The sequence below is a fragment of the Erpetoichthys calabaricus genome, chromosome 18, assembly GCF_900747795.2.
Source record: "Erpetoichthys calabaricus chromosome 18, fErpCal1.3, whole genome shotgun sequence".
In the NCBI taxonomy this organism is placed as follows: domain Eukaryota; kingdom Metazoa; phylum Chordata; class Cladistia; order Polypteriformes; family Polypteridae; genus Erpetoichthys; species Erpetoichthys calabaricus.
This window is the reverse complement of record NC_041411.2, coordinates 75,089,663-75,114,277: the sequence shown is the minus strand read 5'-3', so window position 1 is coordinate 75,114,277 and position 24,615 is coordinate 75,089,663. Positions and strand designations below refer to the sequence as shown.

At 42.3% G+C, this 24,615-nt stretch overlaps 1 protein-coding gene across 1 annotated transcript in view; it reads left to right on the top strand.

The window, feature by feature from the left end:
• The window catches only part of dnah12 (dynein, axonemal, heavy chain 12), a 182,417-nt gene that overhangs the window by 50,585 nt on the left and 107,217 nt on the right, over nucleotides 1–24,615 (top strand). Inside the window, exons 22-33 of the mRNA XM_028824412.2 lie at nucleotides 1,692–1,813; nucleotides 1,967–2,249; nucleotides 6,659–6,778; nucleotides 6,891–7,047; nucleotides 10,255–10,427; nucleotides 11,438–11,590; nucleotides 14,410–14,649; nucleotides 15,146–15,391; nucleotides 19,241–19,360; nucleotides 19,588–19,697; nucleotides 20,189–20,372; nucleotides 24,185–24,325. Of these exons, the coding sequence (XP_028680245.1) occupies nucleotides 1,692–1,813; nucleotides 1,967–2,249; nucleotides 6,659–6,778; nucleotides 6,891–7,047; nucleotides 10,255–10,427; nucleotides 11,438–11,590; nucleotides 14,410–14,649; nucleotides 15,146–15,391; nucleotides 19,241–19,360; nucleotides 19,588–19,697; nucleotides 20,189–20,372; nucleotides 24,185–24,325 (2,049 nt within the window). The remainder of the gene's footprint in view (nucleotides 1–1,691; nucleotides 1,814–1,966; nucleotides 2,250–6,658; nucleotides 6,779–6,890; nucleotides 7,048–10,254; nucleotides 10,428–11,437; nucleotides 11,591–14,409; nucleotides 14,650–15,145; nucleotides 15,392–19,240; nucleotides 19,361–19,587; nucleotides 19,698–20,188; nucleotides 20,373–24,184; nucleotides 24,326–24,615) is intronic.

Here is a 24,615-nt window from a genome sequence, read left to right as displayed (position 1 = left end):
ATCTGTTTATCTATCTGTATGTCTGTCCGCTTTTCGTGAGAGAACTACTTAATGGATTTAGATCGGGTTTTTTTTCCAGAATTAGCTGGAACATTCCAGTTGATTTTTGCAACTTCTCTCATTGCACTATGTATCACAGTTTGCTTGTAGTACCGATTTTATTTGCGCGAATCCGAGATGGACGCAGAGGGCCAAGAGGAGGGGGACATAGCCCTTCACACTTACCCATCTGCCTCGGTGCGTATCTTACCTCCGCTTAGCTAGCGAACAAGAGAACTACTTCATGGGTTTAGATCGGGTTTTTTTTCTATAATTTCCTTGAACATTCAGGTTGATTTTGCGACTTCTCTGTTCGTGCTAAGAATCATAGTTTGCTTGCAGAAGCGATATATTCATGCTAATCTGTGACAGGTGCTGTGGGCTGAGGTGAGGGGTAAGGGTGACATCAGGAGTGGGGCGCCGAGCAGGGCCCTCCTCACAGTCCTGTTTCACTACTACATGGGTGGAGCCGCATGGCATGGCTAATCTATATAATATAATGCCTTATCTATCTATCTATCTATCTATCTATCTATCTATCTATCTATCTATCTATCTATCTATCTATCTATCTATCTATCTATCTATCATATAGTGCCTTTCACTTCTATCTGTTTATCTTTTTGTATAATATATGATAGAGAGACACGAAAGGGACTAAATGATAGTTAGACAGACTGATATTAACTATGTAATGTACAGATAGATAGATGTGAAAGGCTCTGTTTAATAGATAGATACTTTATTTGTCCCTAGGCGTAGATTACAATTTTACAGAAACTCAAAAGAATAAACAAATCTCATATATAAATGTTATAATAAATAAACAACAACCCACCCAACATACATAAGACCCTCTGGATTGGATACCGGAGAGCTGCTGCTGTCAGTCACAGGCTGGTAAGGTAAGATGGCCAGACCTATCCAGATGTATATTTAAAGGCATTAACATTTGAAAAACATTATGGAGCCTAATAGCTCCACTGGCAGTTATTGTAACTGTAAATAAAAATGGCAATGAGGACAGGAATTAAGAATAAAAAAAAGGTTTATTGCAAAACTAAAAGCAAGAGATGAGTGGATAGAGGGAGAGTCCGACGTACCAAATTAATAGAAAAGCAAATAAAAAATTGTGTTGTTCCAGTGGTCTGCACCTTTCAAGCCCACTTCATCTCCAAATCCTGAATTAACTTCTGATTTCAGGGTGGGTCTATGAAGTTGCGTAGGGGTTAAGTCACAGCGCCCCCTAGTGGCCTTGTATGCCAATGTACCCCTGACAATGTGGTTTGAGTAACGTAAGCAGACACCTTGGTGATGGTCTAATATTTATTTACACTTCAGAAGTGCCATATTGAAGGATAAAATGCTTTAACTGTTTTAATTGATTGGCCCAGAGTCTATATATTCCACCACCACTAGAGAGGGTGGGGGGGGCTGTCCTATTAATGAAGAACTTTTTTTCTGAAGAGCACAACAAACACCATGGAATTCAAACTTAGCACCCACTTAAACTGAGTTACTGTAAAGAAAACGCCTATAAAAAGCCAAACAATATAAAAATGCAAGCTTCGTGGAGTCTCCCGAGGGCATTCGGTTTTCATCACGCTTGTCTACCTTGAGCCTTTTTAACGTCTCCATCATTGTGATTGCAGGTCATGGCAGCCACTTCTTTGACTGGCCTTCTGGAAAAACTACAGGAAAGCAACATCATTCTTGAAAAAATCATGAAAGGTCTGAATGCTTACTTGGAAAAGAAGCGGCTCTTCTTTCCACGGTACTGTCCAAAACTGTAAACGAATTATTTAGAAATTTTGTTTTAGGAAATTTGTTAAGAGAATTGTTGACATTTGAAATGTGCTACAAATGTTTAAATGTTGCAACACAGTATTGTTCACTCTCTGTGATGGTTTACACTTTCATTTTCCAGGTTTTTCTTCTTGTCCAATGATGAAATGCTGGAGATTTTATCTGAGACTAAAGACCCACTGAGAGTCCAGCCTCACCTGAAGAAGTGCTTTGAAGGCATTGCAAAGCTCGAGTTCCTGCCCAACCTGGACATCAAGGCCATGTATAGTAGTGAAGGCGAAAGAGTGGAGCTCATTGAGCTCATTTCGACATCCGAGGCCAGAGGAGCGGTGGAGAAATGGCTCCTTCAGCTGGAAGACGTCATGCTGCGAAGTGTTCAGGATGTCATTGCCCGATCCAGATTGGTACGTACAGGGATTTTAATTTTTTTGTTTAATTAAAGAGGAAATTTTTCCTTGTGGGGCGGCACGGTGGCGCAGTGGTAGCACTGCTGCCTCGCAGTAAGGAGACCTGGGTTCCCTTCCCGAGTCCTCCCTGCGGCGTGGAGTTTGCATGTTCTCCCCGTGTCTGTGTGGGTTTCCTCCCACAGTCCAAAGACATGCAGGTTAGGTGCATTGGCGATTCTAGATTGACCTTAGTGTATGCTTGGTGTGTGGGTGTGTGTGTCCTGCAGTGGGTTGGTGCCCTGCCCGGGATTTGTTCCTGCCTTGTGCCCTGTGCTGGCTGGGATTGGCTCCCGCAGACCCCCGTGACCCTGTGTTTGGATTCAGCAGGTTGGAAAATGGATGGATGGATGGATGGATGGATTTTTCCTTGTTTTTATGCAGAGAGACTGTTGTGAGTACGTTCAGCAATAACACTGGACAGCAAAGCTTTAGCTTCCTGAACACTTTTGAGTTTATTTTATAGACTTTGGCCCGCTGAATCACCTTTAAATTTATATTTCACCTACTGTTTTATTGCACTTACATTATTTTGTGATTTACTCTCATATTATAAGCCCATTTACAGGGGTAGATCTACCATCAGGGAATTCTGGGGGTACACCTAGGGGCCCATAAAAGCTAGAGGCCTTTTCACTAACAAGCGTTCATTTAAACAATTGAATATCTGCTACTCACAATGATCAAGGTGCGATCAAGTCAGGCGCCGGAATCAAAAGTGAGAAATACTGCAATGCCTTGTTAAAAAGTATGATCAGCTGTCCATTAAGAAGCTAAGTAATCCAGGCTCCTGTGGGGGTCTTAATCTGGCCTTGCATATTATATATATATATATATATATTAAAAGAATGGATGCTGTATAACGTATAAAAGTACAAAAGACTTTGATTTTCTTCAGCTGGAGGGCACGTCTTCCCCGTGAACCCCCCCCCCAGCCACAACACAGTCCCAAGTACAAAACCCACACTACTATACTCCTTTTCTCTTACTACCCGGAAGCTCTCCAGGTGGTTGATTGCCAACATCCTGCTGCACTTCCGGGTAAGGTGAAACCAGTGCCCAAAAGGGGCCAGCACCCCCTGGCGGCACCTGCAAAACCCCACAGAGCTGCACAGAACTCCTACCCCCATGAAGCCCTGGGGGAGTCTGAGGCACTGCTGCAACCCAGGGAGGCTGCCATCTAGCGTCCAGGGGAAGATACTGGGCTTCCCACCCCTGTCCCCCTGGCAGATGTAGTAAAGGGGCGTCCTGGCCAGGCATGGGCTCTGGCCATCCGTCATAATATATATATATTCATGGCATTCGTAGTCTGAATCACAATCTGATTGTATGGGTGGCGTACACACTGGCGCTGACGTTCGAGGTTCGATTCCCGAGAGGGGATGCAGTGAGTGTGTATGCCTGATGAGCCCAGAATTAGGGCGAAACACGTGTCGCGTACTCTTTGCATTATTTGACAGTAAAACTATTTCAATCATTCTATGATCTGCTTCTCGCAACTGAAAAGAGGGCACCGTGGCAGATGTTAGCCGACTTGCTGACTTACCACAAGCGTTACCTGGCAGGTAACCACCCATACAATCAGATTGTGATTCAGACTACGAATGCCATGAATATATATATATATATATATATATATATATATATATATATATATATATATATAATATATTGCGTAGTTTACAGTCAAATAATGCAAAGAGTATGTGACACGTGTTTTGCCCTTAACTGGGCTCATCAGGCGTACACACTCCACTGCTCCCCTTGCGGGGATCAAACCTTGGACGTCAGCGTCAGAGACGAAGTCCCTTTACGCTGTACCATGGCGTGTGGTTCATTTATTTGACAGCCTGTAGATTGGAGTAACTATATTCATTGCATTTGTCGTCTGAGTCCTGACCTGATTGTGTGGGTGGTTACCTACCAGGTAACGCATGTGGTTGGCCTGCCATTCGGCAAACATCTACCAGTTGCGAGAAGCAGATCATGGAATGTTGTATAGTTTACTGTCAAATAATGCAAACAGTACACGACATGTTTTTCGCCCTTATGATCTGCTTGTCGCAACTGAAGAGGGCCCCGTGGCGGATGTTTGCAGAATGGCAGACCAGCCACATGTGTTACCTGGTAGGTAACCACCCACACAATCAGGTCGGGACTCAGACTACAAATGCAATGAATATATATATATATATATATATATATATATATATATATATATATATATATATATATATATATATATATATATATATATATATAGTGAAAGGCGCTATATAGCACCCGACCTGGCACAGACTGATGCAGAAGCACGTACTTAAACAAACAGACTTTTATTTTCTCTTCAGCTGTGGGGCACGCCTTCCCCGTGTCCCACAGGCCCAACACAGTCCCACAAACCACATAACACACCAAAACACTCTTCTCCTTGACCACCACTCCTCCTCTAGCTTAATCCTCCTCCTTCCGACTCTGGCTTTCGAGTGGTAGTGGCTGACCCTTTTTATAACTCACCCAGGAAGCGTTCCAGGTGCTTGACCACCTGGTCCTAATTGCACATCCAGGTGGGGCTGCAGATTCCAGCCGGGCTGTTGGAAGCAGACAGCCCATCCTAGCGGCCACCCAGGCCCCAACCAAGCTGTGGAGGACTCCATCTCCCATGGAGCCTTGCGGGAGGTTGGGGAATCAGCGTCGGCCAGGGATGCTGCCGCCAAGCCCCCCGGGTGAGGTATTAAGCTGTCCATGGCTGCTCCCCTGGAACATACACAGCAGGGGCTTCCCGGCCGGTTTGTCACAAAAAATATATATAAATATAAATATATATACAAACCCAAGGTTGCTTTACATACAGAGTAAAAAAAAAAAAAAAATTACACAGATGACAAAAGTTCATAGGAGAGGAAAGTTTTCAGTTGTGATTTAAAAGTGCAGAAACAGGAGCAATCTGGGAGAGACTGAGGAAGAGAGTTCCAGAGTTGAGGTGCTATAGCACTGAAGGACCTGCCTGTCTTCCCAAGATGGAGAGTCTGGTGCGTGGGACAGTAAGGAGATGACTACCCAAGGACCTGAGAGAGCGACAAGGAGTGTAAGAAGCTGAGTGAGGTAGAGTGGGGCAAAGGTTATGTAGGGCTTTGAAGGTGAGAAGTAGAATCTTGAATTTAATCCTTGATGGAACCAGGAACCAGTGAAGCTTGGAGAGAACAGGGGAGACATGAGCAAAACACTTTGTGTGGGTGAAGACTCTGGCTGCGGAATTCTCAATATACTGTAGCTTCTGTATAGATTTTGCAGGGAGGCCATTGAAGAGGGAACTATAGTAATCAATATGAGACGTTATGAAACAATGAACCAGAGTTTGAGCATCAGACAAGGACAGAAATGGACGGAGTAGGGCAATGTTCCAGAGATGATAGAATGAAATTTTGGAAAGAGACTTAATGTGTAACTCAAAGTTAAGTGATGAATCAAATAAAACACCAAGATTTCTGACAACAGGAGCAGGTTTGACAAGTGGACCACCAACAGAAATAGAGAAACTGAATGCCTTAGAAAGTTGGGATTTTGGACCTACCAGTAACACTTCAGTTTTATTGGCATTAAGTTTGAGAAAGTTATATTCCATCCATAGCTTAAGATCAGTGATGAATTCCGTGTGCTCACGTATAAACACACTGCCAGTCAAAAGTTTTAGAACATCTCAGTTTTTCTTCAGATTTAATCTGTTGAAATTCAATGAATGACCTAAAATGGCGAAAAGGTAAGCAGCAAACTGCCAGTGGATTACATTTAAACTTTAGATTAGCAAAAAACCTAAAAAAAAAAATTCAGAACATTACAAATGGGCCTTCAGCAGGGAACAACTAACAGGTTACAACCTACAGATGTTCTGCAGCAATTCAAGTAAATGAGGCCTTGCAAGGTGAAGCAAACAATTTGTACAGGTGTCCCAACTTCTGTTGATTACTTATGTCTTAAAGCAGAGTATGGAACAAACTGGGTTACTACACCCTCTGAAGTACTACTGGGACAATACTGCACTGGCATAGAACAAATAAACAATGGCAAATAAAAAAATAAGTCAAGGAATCACTAAGTGTACAAAATTGTATTCAAATTTTTGATTCATCAAAGTAGCTACCGTTTATGATATAACCGCCAAGCTGTGTTTCATAGCCGATGTGTTTTGATTCTTTAGTTCTGATGTTGTTAGTCCAGGCCAGGCCACCGGACAAATGTAGCACAAAAAATCCAAAGTAGCTAACAGTCCATCACAACCTCTAAGTGTCCTATGTAATCATTTTTTTTTGGTTATTATTGAAGATGACATAAAACAAGGATGAGTTTGAAGAAGTCTATTGCTTGTTTTTCAGACTTACGCTGAGAGCGCCAGGAAGGAGTGGGTGAAGGAATGGCCTGGGCAAGTAGTGCTCTGTACATCTCAGATGTTCTGGACAATTGAAGTTCATGAAGCCATTAAAAGTGGACCTCAGGTAGTGGGGGGCCTGGTTGCCTGAATAGAGACAACAGATATGTGTGTGTGTGTGTGTGTGTGTGCTACTCTCATCACCAGATCACTTTAAATGTCCTATATCTCATTTGCAGGGTTTAAAGAACTATTATGACCATCTCCAAAACCAGCTTAATGACATCGTTGAGCTGGTCAGAGGGAAACTCCCCAAACAGACTCGCATCACACTGGGCGCTTTGGTGACTATTGATGTGCATGCCAGAGACGTGGTGATGGAAATGATTGAGAAAGGTAGTGGGCTTTATGTGGGGGTCCGCATTAAAAGATCAATGTGTCCTCCCATTTCAGCTGCTTGTTATCTTTTAATTCATAAACTCTCAATATTAGGCTTACATTAATAAACATTGCTGATTTTAAGATGCACATCATGACTGAAATGAGTGAAGGACATTCATGGTGGAGTATACAGTATATTGCATAGTACAGGGGTACTCAGCTCCAGTCCTGGAGGTCATCCGTGGCTGCAGGTTTTCATTCCAACCAGGCCTAGCAGACAATGAAACTCTATGGCTTGCCAGTCCTTTCATTCTTCCAAGATGCCATTGTTCCCTTCTCTCTTTTATTTCCGAACATTTTATTACTACTGATGCTTCATGACGCATGTGCACAGATTTAAATCGGGGGCACGTTAGCTGGAGAGCTGCTGGTCCCTTTGTCATTTGTACTTCATTATTAGCTGATGGCTGGTTAAGGAAAAGGGCAACAATTAAAACCCGAATGCCACCATTTAAAAGTAAAATAGGCCATTTAGGGTTCTGAATCCCAACAAACACGTCAACTAAAACTAAACCCAAAAAGAATTAAACATTTACGTAGTAAAATAAATGGATTCTAATTAAAAAAATGGTTTAAAGCAAAAACCTGCAGCCACTGCGGACTGGAGTTGAGTACCCCGGCATAGGATATGCTTTTATATGTAAATCTTAATTCATGTGTGCTAAAATTAGTCAATTTGCCATTTTATTCTTAAACTTATCTAATTGAAAACATAAATCTTTAAGAAAATGTTATTCACCATAAGATTATTCATCAGCATCTTTTTCAGTGTTACTATTGTTGGTACCTTCTTGTTGGACAATGTGGGTCATTTTGTTTGTATGTCTTAAGTTTTGCATATTTCTGATCACATCTAAATGAAAAGAAACCTCATTATCCATTAACAATTTAATGAGGAATAATAAGTTACAAAAATAACATCAAGAGTTAGCATTTGTCAGCCAGGGTATACATGTATTTTTAGTTTATTCTTGTTTTCATTAATTTTTAGTTACAGTGCATCTGGAAAGTATTCACAGCGCATCACTTTTTCCACATTTTGTTATGTTACAGCCTTATTCCAAAATGGATTAAATTCATTTTTTTCCTCAGAATTCTACACACAACACCCCATAATGACAACATGAAAAAAGTTTACTTGAGATTTTTGCAAATTTATTAAAATTAAAAAAATTGAGGAAGCACATGTACATAAGTATTCACAGCCTTTGCCATGAAGCTCCAAATTGAGCTCAGGTGCCTCCTGTTTCACCTGATCATCCTTGAGATGTTTCTACAGCTTCATTGGAGTCCACCTGTGGTAAATTCAGTTGACTGGACATGATTTGGAAAGGCACACACCTGTCTATAGAAGGTCCCACAGTTGACAGTTCATGTCAGAGCACAAACCAAGCATGAAGTCAAAGGAATTGTCTGTAGACCTCCGAGACAGGATTGTCTCAAGGCACAAATCTGGGGAAGGTTACAGAAAAATTTCTGCTGCTTTGAAGGTTCCAATGAACACAGTGGCCTCCATCATCCATAAGTGGAAGAAGTTTGAAACCACCAGGACTCTTCCTAGAGCTGGCCGGCCATCTAAACTAAGTGATCGGGGGAGAAGGGCCTTAGTCAGGGAGGTGACCAAGAACACGATGGTCACTCTGTCAGAGCTCCAGAGGTCCTCTGTGGAGAGAAGAGAACCTTCCAGAAGGACAACCATCTCTGCAGCAATCCACCAATCAGGCCTGTATGGTAGAGTGGCCAGACGGAAGCCACTCCTTAGTAAAAGGCACATGGCAGCCTGCCTGGAGTTTGCCAAAAGGCACCTGAAGGACTCTCAGACCATGAGAAAGAAGATTCTCTGGTCTGATGAGACAAAGATTGAACTCTTTGGTGTGAATACCAGGCGTCACGTTTGGAGGAAACCAGGCACCGCTCATCACCAGGCCAATACCATCCCTACAGTGAAGCATGGTGGTGGCAGCATCATGCTGTGGGGACTGGGAGACTAGTCAGGATAAAGGGAAAGATGACTGCAGCAATGTACAGAGACATCCTGGGTGAAAACCTGCTCCAGAGCGCTCTTGACCTCAGACTGGGGCGATGGTTCATCTTTCAGCAGGACAACGACCCTAAGCACACAGCCAAGATATCAAAGGAGTGGCTTCAGGACAACTCTGTGAATGTCCTTGAGTGGCCCAGCCAGAGCCCAGACTTGAATCCGATTGAACATCTCTGGAGAGATCTTAAAATGGCTGTGCACCGACGCTTCCCATCCAACCTGATGGAGCTTGAGAGGTGCTGCAAAGAGGAATGGGCGAAACTGGCCAAGGACAGGTGTGCCAAGCTTGTGGCATCATATTCAACAAGACTTGAGGCTGTAATTGCTGCCATAGGTGCATCGACAAAGTATTGAGCAAAGGCTGTGAATACTTATGGATATGGGATTTCTCAGTTTTTTTATTTTTAATAAATTTGCAAAAATCTCAAGTAAACTTTTTTCACGTTGTCATTATGGGGTGTTGTGTGTAGAATTCTGAGGAAAAAAATGAATTTAATCCATTTTGGAATAAGGCTGTAACATAACAAAATGTGGAAAAAGTGATGCGCTGGGAATACTTTCTGGATGCACTGTAATTTCATTAATTTTAGTGCATTATTCTTGGTGGTGTTATGCTTATTGCTTTGTACTTTCCCCCCACTTTAACCTATCATCTATGGGGAGGAGCGAATGCTTTTGATTCGTCAAAAATGTTAATATCCGGTTTTCAATGGATTTCGATGTTTTAGGGTCCCCTGATACCAAAAACATTGATATTTCGATGATGGGTGCGTGTATCTGTCTGTGTGTCACAGTTTCTTGAATGGAAAAATCCCAAACTGGAAACTTAAGCCCGTTATGAGATGACGATGTCCTGATTAGTTTTTGAGTCAAATCGTGCGAGAGAAGGAGGCACTCTAGAGGAGCCCTTAAATACTGTAATTCTGCAATTAATGATGAATTCGTCTCGTTATGATCTGTTTTTACCTAGGCTCTTGTGGACCCTTTATCTGAGTCCTTTAGGGACCATGACAGTTTAAGCATTAATGATCTATCAATTTCGATACTGCTGAATGACTTTATATTTACACAACGTTCTGCACTTTGAATTTCTTAACTTTTTATTTCTGTATTTTATTTAGATGTCTCCAAAGAAACCGACTTCCAGTGGCTTGCCCAGCTTCGTTATTATTGGGAGAATGATAACACCCGTGTCCGAATCATTAACTGTGATGTCAAATATGCTTATGAGTATTTGGGAAACTCTCCACGATTAGTGATCACTCCTTTAACTGATAGATGTTATCGTACATTGGTAAGAATCAGTTTGCTGTGTCCAGCTTTTTTATCATTATTGTTACTTCTTATTTTTAGGGTGGATTGAGTTTTATTCTAAGGGTTTTTTTTACTTCTTGGTAGCTTATCCATGAGCTGTTAGTTTAAATAAGGCAAACACCGCAAAGTAAGTCACCTGTGGCTGCCCGCAGTCACTTCCAGAGCTAAGAAACCGACTTTTGCTTATAGTGTCAAGTAGTCAGCAGCCTGCTATTAGCACCGCTGAGCTGAAATTGCTGTTGAAACAATAAACAGATCTTCAGCAGACAAACACAAAGCCACTTCCACCCTCACTGCTGTCATCATTTTCCAGACCCACTTATTCCACTGTAAGATTACAAGATGTCCACTCGTAATGGTGCACAGCATGAATCGGCTCTAGGCAGGGCACCAGGCCTTTGCAAGGCAAGATACTGGCCAGAAGAATGAAAAGCTTAAGAATTAGATCATGGCAGCTCTTCTGTACAATCTAATGTGACCGCGTGTGTCATTATTTAGTGTTCCACATCACTGATAGAAAAGAAAATGTAATTTCTGCTGATGGATGACTGGGAAAAGTTTCACCAGCTGTGCTTGTAGAACATTACATTAAACTGGATGGCTGCTAATGGTTATGACTTCTTGGAGAAGATGGCACCCCCTTAACATGCCCTCTTCCCACTTTAATCCCACAGTTCATGGTGACAGTCTTTGCTTACATAAGCTGTGACACCTTCGTAAAGTCCTCTGATGGCTTCTGAACTGCGGTTGAGCTGAATCTCTAGTTGGTGGCTAGCAAAACATATCTCTTCTGTCTGGCTGACATTTAATGCACATGCCGTTTATTTGGATGATAGAGTGTACACTTGCGTTATCATCGATTATTCCTTTTATTCAACGTCACAAAAATTCAGTGTGCAGAGGAGATGCACTAGGGTATGCGTATTCAAAATGTTTTCACGTAACATGAAATGGATTGTTTTTAGCGCTTATCATGTTCTTCCTTGTTAGATCGGTGCATTTTATCTGAATCTGGGTGGAGCTCCTGAAGGACCAGCAGGTACTGGAAAAACTGAGACCACTAAAGACTTGGCAAAGGCTCTGGCGGTGCAGTGTGTGGTTTTCAACTGTTCTGATGGTTTGGATTACCTGGCAATGGGAAAGGTAAGGAATCCAAGAGGACCCTTTCATAAACACTGATGCTTGAAATGAGACTTTGGTGAAAAGTACATCGGGTAATGGGTATCATCGTGCATTTTCACCAGGTTTAAGGTTTCATCAGTATTATGGCTTGACAAAGAGTACTTGGCTATTACACACACCTTCCAGATTTAGCAACAGCAGTCCCACGTTCACAGTTCCCTGACATTCTCAAAATTTTTCAAAATTCTCCTCTGGTACAATCCCATGTGTGTGATCACATCATGACTATGTATGTATGTGTGTATATATATATATATATATATATATATATATATAAACGTGTACACGTGGAAGTGTGGGTGTCTGTCTGTCTGTCCGGCCCAGAAGCTCGAGGCTACAGCATGAAGCTCAAAGAGCCGGCAAGGCTTCCCCAAGTTAATAAGAAGAAAGAAGGACGAGGCTACAGCATGAAGGTGAAAGAAAGCGACTCTGTCGCCAAAGTGAAACCACCAAGAAAAGACAAACTCGCTTAGTCGCAAATACACAAGCAAGGCGAGCAGGTCCACAAAACGAAACCTCAGAGGAGAGAGAAACTTGCTTAGCCGCTAATACACAGGCGGGGCGAGCAGGTCCACAAAACGAAACTTCCGACTCTGCATTTCAATTTTTTTTCCTGACGATAGTTTCTAGGAGCCTGGGCTTTTTACAGCACTGCCTTACGCAGCTAGTTTTATATATAAAGGTCTATGCGTGGAAGTGTGTGTGTTTTTTCTGTCCGGCCTGGAAGTGTGAGACTACAGCATGAAGCTCAAAGAAAGCGACTCTGTCGCCAAAGTGAAACCACCAAGAAAAGAGAAACTCACTTATCTGTTAATACACAAGCGAGGTGAGCACATCGGCAAAACAAAACCTTCAAGGATAGAGAAACTCGCTTAGCTGCTGATGGACAATGGAGGCGAGCACGTTGGCAAAACAAAACCGCTGAGGAAAAGAACCTTGCTTAGCCGCTAATACACAACCAATGTGCCAGAATCCATGGTTTCTAGGTGCCCAGGCATTTTACAGCACGGGCTTACACAGCTAGTATATTATATATCGTGGCGAGCGGCTGGGGGCGGTACCCAGCCGGGACGCTGTGAAGATACCGGGAGAGGGACTACTCCTCCTCTGGACCACGAGAGGGCAGCCGCCCTGGTTTGTGTGGGGGCCACGGGAACAGAGCATGGAAGCTCAATCCTATAGGAGCCCGTGATCACCGCCAAGGGGCACCCAGATGCCTGAAAAGCCCTGAACGTCAGCACTTCTGTCACACCCGGAGGCGCTGGCAGAAGGAAAACCAGGGACACCCGGAGTGCTTCCGGGTGCTTGTGCGGCACTTCCGCCACACCAGGAAGTGCCACAGGAAGCTCATCGGGAGGCACCTGGAGCACGTCTGGATGGACATAAAAGGGGCCGCTTCCCTCCATTCGTCAGCTGGAGTCGGGTGGAAGAGGACAGAGCTCGGAGGAGAGGAGTGGAGGCGGTGAAGAGAGGTATTGATTGAGGCCTGGACTTGAGGGTGTTTGGTGCAGGGGCACTGGGTTGTGCATGATATTATAATTAGTTGGAATTATGTATAATAAACATGTGTGTGGTTTTGAACCATTGGTGTCTGCCTGTCTATGTCCAGGCTGATTTCCACAATAAATATATATATATATATATATATATATAAATATATATATATATATAATATATATTGTGATGTGATACAGTACCTGCCAAATAATACAAAGAGTACCAAGCACGTATTTTGCCCTAATTGGGGCTCATCAGGTGTACACACCTTTGCTTTCCCTTACAGGGATAAAACCTCGCACGTCAGCACCTGAGCCAAAGCCTCTGAAGTTGCGCCACGGTGGCTGGTTCACTTACTTGACCAGGAGGAGATGGGACTGTTACATTCATATGTATATGTACTGTATATAGTCTTAAAGGAATGTGCCCAACAAAGATCACCATTCCTGTCCACTTAATTCTTCCAAAATAACATCAAGTTGAGTTTTGAAAGTCTCTAAAGTCCTCCTGTCTACCGCACTACTTGGTCACGTATTCCAAGTGTCTGTGGTTCTCTGTGTGAAGAAAAACTTCCTAATGTTTATGTGAAATTTACCCTTAATAAGTTTCCAAATGTGCCCCCATGTTCTTGACAAACCCGTTTTAAAGTCACCAATCCACTGCACTAATTCCCTTCATCATTTTAAACACTTCAGTCAGGTCTCCTCTTCATCTTCTTTTTCTTAAACAATAAAGGCTCAGCTCTTTTAATCTTCCCTCATAACTCACCCCCTGTAGCCCCGTAATCAGCCTAGTTGCTCTTCTCTGGACTTTCTCCAGTGCTGTTATGTCTTTTTTTAGCCTGGAGACCAAAACTGCACAGAGGACTCCAGATGATGCCTCACCAGTGTGTTATAAAGATTGAGCAGAACCTCATGGGACTTGCACTCTATAACCTGACATTCTGTTAGCTTTCTTAATGGCCTCTGAACACTGTCTGGCTGTTGATAGTGCCAACTCCTAAATCCTTCTCATAAGGTGTACTTTTGATTTTCAGACCTCTCATTGTGTATTCAAATCTAACATTTGTGCTTCTTACGTGTAACACTTTACATTTACTTACCTGAAATTTCATCTGCCACAAATCTCCCCAAGCCTTTCTGGTGGCCAAGTCCCTCTGTAACGACTCCATGGATTCTTTGCCAATCCACCAAGCTTGATGTTTACTGCAAACTTAACCAGTGTGCGACTGTTCTGTGAAGTGAATCAAATCACAGAGGTTTGCTTTCTTCTTATCTTTCTAGTTTTTCAAAGGGCTGGCATCCTCCGGAGCGTGGGCCTGCTTTGATGAGTTTAATCGTATTGAGCTGGAAGTGCTGTCGGTGGTAGCTCAGCAGATCCTTTGCATTCAGCGAGCAATTCAGATGAAGCTCAAGTTTTTCAACTTTGAAGGCACAGAACTGCAGCTAAACCCTAACTGCTTTGTGGCCATCACAATGAATCCTGGGTATGCGGGTCGATCTGAACTTCCCGACAATCTGAAGGTACGACTGAAACTGGTTACTTGAGCTTCTCAGTCTTTTTTTGATGAGGGTATACCAAGTCTTTGGTAAGAAACTACTTGGAAAATCTGAACCCGTTGAGTGACTCTGCCGAGTAGACACTGGTGGGAACATTCGAGTATTTTTTTTTCTCAGAAGAAACATTCGAGAAACTTGAGACCAAAGAAAATGTTTCCATTTTATTTTCCTGATCTGATTATTGTCTCTAAAAAAACAAAGATATTTAAAAGACCTCTATTTTGATCTTTCATTCTTATGGGCAAACAGGATTGGCCAAATCTTACATTTTTTTTCATTTTACAGATTTTGTTCTGATTAGTTTCAGTACATTTTTTTGTAGTTAGTCGACTTTTCTTCTCTCAGATGTGCAATAAGAGGAGTCTTAAAACTTCAAATTGGGTCTTTGTGATCTATTGGCTTTGATCTTCTATTCACACATTTGTGTATTTTTTAATATATTTATTTATTTTTTGGATAGGTGCTGTTCCGCACCGTAGCCATGATGGTCCCGAACTACGCTCTCATAGCTGAAATCTCTCTTTATTCGTATGGATTTCTTCATGCCAAGCCGCTGTCTGTAAAGATTGTCATGACTTACAGGCTTTGCTCAGAGCAGCTCTCCTCACAGTTTCATTATGATTATGGTATGCGAGCCGTCAAGGCCGTCCTGGTGGCAGCTGGAAACCTTAAACTGAAGTTTCCCGATGAAAATGAGGACATTCTGGTGAGTATTTCTAAAACTGAGCCTCCTTTTCCCTTCATTGTACACAATGACTTGCCTCATTTGAACGACTACTGTAGCAGAGCCAAAATGTTCACAAATAACAACAACAACATTTATTTCTATAGCACATTTTCATACAAATAATGTAGCTCAAAGTGCTTTACATAATGAAAAAAAGAAAAATAAAAGACAAAGTAAGAAATTAAAATAAGACAACATTACAGTAATCTAGTCGACTGAAAACAAATGTGTGAACTAATTTCTCAGCATCTTTCAATGATATAAGAGGTCTAACTTTTGCTATGTTTCTTAAGTGAAAAAATTCTGTCCTAGTGATCTGATTAATATGCGATTTTAAAATTCGGATTACAGTCAACAGTTACCCCTAAGCTTTTTACCTCCATCTTGACTTTTAATCCTAATGCATCAAGTTTATTTCTGATAGCCTCATTGTATCCATTATTGCCAATCACTAAAATTTCAGTTATCTCTTTATTTAGCTTTAGAAAATTACTATTCATCCATTCAGAAATACAAGTAAGACATTGTGTTAGTGAATCAAGAGAATTGGGGTCATCAGGTGCTATTGATAAGTACAGCTGTGTGTCATCAGCATAGCTGTGGTAGCTCACATTGTGCCCAGAGATAATCTGACCTAACAGAAGCATGTAGATTGAGAAGAGCTGCGGACCCAGGATAGAGCCCTGTGGAACACCATATAGAATATCAGGTGTCTTTGAGTTGTAATTATAACAACTAACAAAGAATTTTCTCCCTGCCAGGTAGGATTCAAACCAATTTAAGACACTGCCAGAGAGGCTCACCCATTGACTAAGGCGTTTTCTAAGAATATTGTGATCAATGGTGTCAAATGTGGCATTCAGATCTAGAAGGATGAGAACAGATAAATGGCCTCAGTCTGCATTTACCCGCAAATAAGAGGTTGGGAATACCTCAGAGAGTTTATAGTCTGAACGTATGCCCTGCAAGTTGGGAGACACAATGAAGATAAAGAGGAGTTGAGGGATAAGTTGATGACGGTGGACGTTTGGGGTGTTTTAAAGGGAGGTGGCTGCACTGGGTGACAACGTGAATGGGCATTTGCGAGCCACTCTTGATAGTTACAAGGGAATGCATATGGACTTTAGAAATGGGAATGTTGAGGACGAGCAGATTCTAGAGTTTGGTGAAGTGATGTTTGCGTGTTTGAGAAGGAGGAAAACGGGTTGGAGGCCTCTGAATCTGGGGATGTGAGGAGCACAACAGACAGGGTGTATCCTGATGTCCTGGTTAAACTGCCCTCCATGGCCTGGTCAGCCCCTAATCATCCACTGTCTCTAACTGGCTATCACACTCACCACTTCACCACCTAACAGCTAATGTGTGGTGAGTGTACTGGCACAAAAATGGCCGCTGTTACATCATCCAGATGGGTGCCACACATTAGTAGTGGTTAAAATGGCTCCCCACTCCTTATGGAAAACACTTTTCGTAGTGAGAAAAGTGCAGTATAAATGTAAAGAATTATTTTTATTATTATTTTTTGTTTACGAGTAGAGGTAAGGAGCAAATGGTGAAAAATATTTATGTGATCCTTGGAGAAGGTGGTGTATCACAGTGTTCCTAGTTACACATTTATTTGCGTATTGTACAGTAGGCTATATGCCCAAAGTATAAAAAAGTACAGATGTTTGTGTTGGAAACATAATATTAACACAACCTGGATAATAGGCTACCAGATACAGTAGTGCTCTGTCTTAGCATATTGACTGGTCTCTGTGTCAAAGTGTTGGATATCCCCTGGATGGAAGGGTAGAAATGAACAGCATGGCCTTCTGCATAAATGGAGTAGCTGAGAGGGACAGACCATTGGGGGTATAGTTCTTAATGACCCATCTCAGGTAGACGCTGTCCCAGTTCAGTCCTTCTGCTGGCTTGTTCATGTCCTTTCATCAGTCAGTCAGTCAGTCAGTCATTGTGAATTTCCCATCGGGATTAATAAAGTATCTATCTATCTATCTATCTATCTATCTATCTATCTATCTATCTATCTATCTATCTATCTATCTATCTATCTATCTATCTATCTATCTATCTATTATCCAACCTGCTATATCCTAACACAGGGTCACAGGGGGCTGCTGGAGCCAATCCCAGCCAACACAGGGTGCAAGGCAGGAACAAATCCCCGGGCAGGGCACCAGCAACCTGCAGGGCACACGCACACACCCGGGACAATTTAGGATCGCCAATGCACCTAATCTGCATGTCTTTGGACTGTGGGAGGAAACCCACACAGACACGGGGAGAACATGCAAACTCCACGCAGGGAGAACCCAGGAAGCGAACTCGAGTCTCCTTAGTGCGAGGCAGCCCGTCCTTTCATCAGGCTACCTGTATTCCCCCAGGCTAGCTGGCCAGTCAATTCCTGGTGTGGAATTTCAGCTAGGGGGCTACCTGCATGTGAAAGTCTTTTCTGATAAACATACCGGCTTAAACATTGTGAAATGTTATAATAAAAAGATATAAAAAATTTTACAAATAAAGAGAACCTACTAATTATTTATCATCCTATATACATTATCACTCCACTTATCTCCACTGCAAAATTAATTATGTAGTCATACGTTTTTTAAATATGCAGTAGGTGATGCTATTTTTTGATATCTTAGTTTCCCCATTCAAAAAATTTTGGGTCACCTAGAATAGAATTAAAATATATAAATGTGCAGATATGAATGCTAAAGCGCTGACAAATCAGGTGACCTTTTTGTAAAATTTGTGGTTTCTAAGAATAGATAGATAGGTGGGAAATTTAAAGGCACTATATAATAGATAGATAGATAAATAGATAGGAAAATAAAGGCACTATATAATAGATAGATAGATAGATAGGAAAATAAAGGCACTATATAATTGATAGATAGATAGGAAATTAAAGGCACTATATTAGATAGATAGATAGATAGATGGGAAATTAAAGGCACTACATAATAGGTAGATAGATAGAACTTTATTTGTCCCCAGGGGGAAATTTGGCTTTTTACAGAAGAAGATTTGAAATCTACACCATAAAAAAGCAGCTGTGGGATCCTCTACAATGCATACAGATAAAGCAGAAAATAGAAACCATGATAATAATAACAATAATACACTCTCTCTCTATATACTCTAATATTGAATGGTAGTGAACCCCCCTTCTATAATTCTGTACTGTAAACTTCTTAATGCTCCTGTTCAAACAATATCCACCTTCACTCACTAGTCATTGTGAACGATTTGGAAGGGCACTCATCACGTCTACAAAGTGTTGGGGTGCCAGCCGAATTACCCCTTTTAATTCAACACAATAACTTCAAACAAAAACAACACTCAATGGCGTAAAAACAGTTAGAAATTGACATGAACTTAAATTGAGATTTTAGAGTTCTCGTCATGGAAGTGAAACATGTTGTCGACGTCCGAAGCTGCGGGGTGATCATAAAGCGAGTTCTGATCTGAGACGACATTCTCCTGGGCATCTGCTCTTTTATAGCCCGCTGGCCATTAGGGACGGGTCAATCGCCATTGATGGGTGTTTTCTCACTGTTGAGGTTGACAGATGTTAGTGAAAGATGCTGGCGATTGCGCCCCCTCTCACCCTGGGGTGGTGTTACTTAAGCTCTGATAAAACTGGAAGGTGATGCTCTGATGGGCATGCGTGACACTGTATGCATATTTTGAGTTTGGGCTGCACTCCACCATTTTAAAGCTCATTTTCAGGGCTTCTTTAATGTCTGTAAGCTTGAGAAGAAGCATCTATGTGAAGGTATACATAAAGGAATATCTTTTTGTTTGACGTCTATTTAGCTTCTGCGCTCCATCAAGGATGTGAATGAGCCCAAGTTCCTGTCCCACGACATTCCCCTTTTCAATGGGATCACAAACGACTTGTTTCCTGGTATCTCACTGCCAGTTGCAGATTATAAGGTAGGCTGGAGGATTCGTCTTTTAATTAATTAGATGTAAATGTATCGTTTGTTCTTCTAAAACAGCCAAAGAATATTTTGCATATTTAGATTATATGAACTTTGATGGCCTGTTGTATGACCAAAACTTTCTTTGGCTGATGGGTCATTAGTATGTCATTTCAACCATTGCTTTAAATGACCTGCTTATGTGTTGTCTGCTATTAATTATCTGCATTATTCATAAAGCTTTTCCTAGCCTGTGCCAACGAGTGCTGTGCCAACCACAATGTGCAACCAGTGACTAATTTCCTGGAGAAAATGATCCAGACTTACGAAATGATGATTGTCAGGCACGGGTATGTTTGACTCTCGTCTTTTGTAAAACTGATTTTCTTGCTTTGTTTGATTAACTTTTTGCCAAGATCTCATTCTGATTTTTATCTTGTGAAACATGACATATGATATAGAAATTTACAGTTCCTAAGTTGGTCATATTTTAGTATTTATCAGTAACTTTTCTGTCTAGTATTCTTCATGTCACATTTGTGATTTATATGCTGTGTAGTGTTGGCTTGTTACCAGTTAACAATTCCAAAGTTTGAGAAGGAATTTGATGAGGACTGACCTTCATCATCCTCACACACTTGTATTACAGATGAAGGTAAAGTAGTAAACCATCCTGTCTCAGTCTTCATGAAAACCATGCCAGTGTTCTCCCATAATCACCACACTTTATACCATGTTTGTCACCATCTCCAGAATTCTATTAAGTCTGAGATTATCTGTAGTCTGACATGACGCATTTATCCTGGCAATTTGTAGCACCACCTGCTTTATTTCCTAATAGGTTTATGTTGGTTGGGGAGCCGTTTGCTGGAAAAACCAAAGTTTTGCACGTGCTGGCAGATACTCTGTCTCTAATGAATGAGCGAGACTACGGAGGAGAGGAAAAGGTTATTTTCAGGACTGTGAATCCCAAGTCTATTACGATGGGACAGCTTTTTGGCCAATTTGACCCTGTTTCACATGAGGTAATTAATAATAATGTGTCAATGTGCTTATACTTAACTGGCTTGGATTCTTTTAATTTTGTCTTCTGAACTCTTGGGGCAGGAAAGTTAGTTGGCTACGTGAAATCTACTGGATGGGTAATACAGGGCACGTCAACAGTTGCTAACACTTACACGAAACCCTTGTTTTTAATTGAGCCAAAATAACATGAAAACACTTCCATGATAATAACTTCATAAAGGCCACCACTTAGCAGTTCCAGGTTCACAGTACAACTTTGGGATCATCGACTGGAGAGAGCAGGAGACCCATGAAAACTAGAAAGCTACTTGCTAAGTAGGGTCATCTACACCCAAAAGAAGATGTAAAATGAATGTACATCTCCAGAAAAGGTGGTAGCCATGGATTCGTTGAGCTACAGAGTACATACAAGGGCACCATTGTTGGCCTTAATCAAATACATCAAGCCTGGGACCAATAAATATGCACGAAAAAAGCAAGTATTCTCTTGTGAAACTAGACGAAGAAATCGAACATCGATACTTGAAGTCTGATAGTTGTCCCCAGACAACATTATCTGGTCTCGAGGCCATCAAGAGCAGGGTGAAAGCTTCACTAAAAAATCAACAACCTCTCATGGAAACCACTGCACGGACAGTTCTATAGACAGACATCGAAAAAGTATGTCGACAAGAAATGGATCTTTGAGTGGTTGTGAGAGGTGATGGGCTGAAGAACTAGACAGAGAGGCTCCTCATGGCTGCTCAGGATTAGGCACTTAACACACGCTGTCCTCAGAAGAATACTGTGTGGTGGATGGCCGGGGCCCTTGCCCAGCCTCCACGCTGGGAGGACGAGGGGAGCAAGCGTGGCCAGAGCGTTACCTCACCCAGAGCGCTAGATGGGAGCCCCTCTGGGTTGCAGCGGTGCTTAGGACTCCTGCAGGGCTCCATGGGAGTTGGAGTTTGGTGCAGCCCTCTGGCTCTACTCCAGGAGCCAGACTTGGGAGGAGGGAGATGAAGCTTGCTGGGAGAAGTGGAGCGAGAAGAGAAGGAAGGAAGAAAAAGAAAGAAAGAGAGTATTGTGTTCTGCTATGTGCTTAATGGACTGCATCTTAAGGGAAGGCGTTTCCCACGAGGAAAAAGAAAATAAAAGTCCTGTGTGTTTGCACTTGTGCCTCCAGCATCTGTCTGTGTCCGGGTTGGCTTCACAACTGTCCAGATGGGTGTTGATAGCAAGCACAGGATATGCCAGCAACAAGAAGAGCACATCAGTCATACTATTGTGGGGAGCTCAGTGCTTGTACCAAAACAAAAATACACTCATTGACACACTGGCATGGATAGCTACCTGCACTGGACAATGCTGGGCCTCCCTGTGCCTGATCATCGGTATGATCAGCAGCCTGAAGAGGCCATCGAGACGGAGGATACCACCATTATTAGATTAGATTAGGTAAACTTCATTAATACCATGGGGAAATTCGAAAGCGTACAGCAACAGAAACATAAAAAACAAGGATACAGACTCACAGGACAAATACTACAGCCAATCAATCAATCCATGGATAAATAAGTAAACTTTAATGAGTACATCAGGTGGAAGCATTGAATTGCCTAATACCCGAGTGCAGTAAAGAGCCCCGAGAGGTGCTTGTTAGCACACTGTGGTGGAATGAACCTTCTGTGGCTAAAAGTGCTCAGAGAGACAGCACCTCATGGAAGGGATTTTTCATGATGGCATCCAATTTTGCCATCATCATCATCTTTTCCACAACAGCTTCCATAGTGTCCAGGGGGCAGGATGGCTTTCATGATACCTTGTTCATGCATTGTATTTCTTCTGAGCTTAGGTTCCCTGGGAGACCATAGAGTAGACCACCACACTATCCACTATGGGCTGGTAGAAAATTTCCAGCATACATCAACGGACCCAAGTCTCCTCAGGAAGTCCATTCTGCTCAGGCCCTTCTTGTGTTGTCAGACCAGTCCAGGTTGTTGTTCATGTGAACACCCAGGGGCATGTAGCTCTGCACCACCTTCAGGGCTTCTCCCTGAATGGTGACTGCTCTCAGAGGCTTCTTGGCATGTTGGAAATCCACCACCAGCTCTTTTGTGTTGCTGATGTTGAGTTGCAGGTTGTTGTCTCTGCACCACAAGACAGAGCCCTCCACGAATTTCCTGCTCTCCAACTCGTCTCCATTATTAACGCAGCCTATGATGGACGAGTCATCTGAGAATTCCTGTAGATGCCAAGTGCTGGTACTGTGCTGGAAGCCTGTTGTGTAGTGGATGAACAGGAAAATGTGCAATATGGCCGTGAACACCGAATGTACCATTGGACCCTCCAGACTGGACATGATGTCTCTCAGCAGTAGAAAAACTAAGCAAATACAAAGACCTCAAGATTGAGATTTTGCGTATGTGGAACACAAAGGCTCATGTAATTCTGGTTGTAATCTAAACACTTGAAGCTGTCTAACCACATCTCCAAAAATATCTCGAAGAACTGTCAAGTAAAGCAAGTCCTACTCCGCTGCAGAAAATCATTCTCCTCGGAACTGCTCACCCGCTTCACAAAGTCCTGACCATCATGCAATAAGTCCTAAGGAACCTGGTGCGTTCCCAATAAAAAGCAATCCGCACATACTGAGCAAAATGAAAAAAGATGGTAATAATAATAATAATAATAAAAGGTTCCAGATTGCCGTTATAGCTGTGTGTATCCAAAATTACCAAAGTTCTGCAGCTTTTAGTTTGCTTCACCAGTGTGACGCATGATCAAATAATTCCACAGATAAAAATCTGACGTATGGAGGACCGGAGGAGGGCTTACGCCTCCCCCAGACCACGTGAGGGTGACCGCCCTGTGGCTATGGGGACCACGGGTACAGAGCTTTGAAGCTCAACCCTGTAGGGGCCTGTGGTCCCAGCCAGGGGGCGCCCCAATGCCTAGGGAGCCCTGGACCTCAGCACTTCTGCCACACTGGGGAGTGCCGGCGAAAGATTGTCGGGAGGCACCTGGAGCACATCCAGGTGATTATAAAAGGGGCTGCCTCCCTCCGTTCAGGGGCTGGAGTCAGGAGAGAAGGAAGGACAAGGTCTTCGAGGAGTGAAGGAGGCGGCCTGAAGGAAGACGAGGCATTGTTTGAGGGCCTGGGACTTTTGGGGACTTTGGGGTTTGTGGTGCACTTGTAAATATGGAAAACAAACGTGTGTTGGGTGATTTGAACGTGTCTGCCTGTCTGTGTCCGAGTCATCTTCCACAACACAAAAATAGAGAAAAAAAATTCATATAGTAAAGAAAAGAAAAGTTCTGTTTAAGGCTTATAAATCTTGTTTCATTTCCCTAAGTTTGGTCATACAGTCGTACTTTAGGCACGTTAGACCCAGTCAGAAAACCGCATGCCATCTCCTATTTGCAAATATATCTAACAGTCCATGCTAGCAGTAAGACAATTTCCCAGCTGGCTTAATTGACACTGCGGTCTACAGATACAGCTAAGAAAGGTCCATCTCTGTTAACTTACTATACCATATCCTAGTTACTATGAAAATCTAACATTCTACAGGTACAGAAAATAAGCAAGCACGATATGCATTTAACATTAAACGTTAACTTTCTAAGACTGGCTCTTACAACCGTAATATTTCTGAAGCACTCTGTGTGGTGGGAGAAGGGAGTACCAAGGTGTGCTCTGTGCTTTGTGTCCTCCTAACTGGATGAAATAGAAATTTAGATTTACAAGTCCTTAAATGGTCTTTTGTACAATGCATGTCTTATTTAAAAAGTCAAGGATTATACAAATAACGCCATTTTGCTTGTTCTACAGTGGACTGATGGAATTGTCGCCAACACATTCCGAGAGTTTGCTTCCGCAGAAACTCCTGACCGCAAGTGGGTTGTTTTTGATGGACCAATTGATACTTTGTGGATTGAGAGCATGAACACCGTCTTAGATGACAATAAAAAGGTGGGTGAAAGCTGTTATTTTAACAGATGGTTAAGTCAGGAGGGTCTTCTATTTACCATGAGTTACGGGATTAAGTTAGCCTTCTCTAATGTGAAATTCATATCCAGTGTATGTTTTCTGTCAAGTACACAATGAAATGCTGCCCCCCTATACTTTGTATGTGCCCCTTCTTAATGCTGCCAACGTTCTGATTTTTGTTTGTTTTTTTAGACCATCACCTGTATTAATTTTATGCCATTTGCAATTCGGGGCCACCATAACTCTTCTTTAGCTAGCCACAGAGAAGTCAC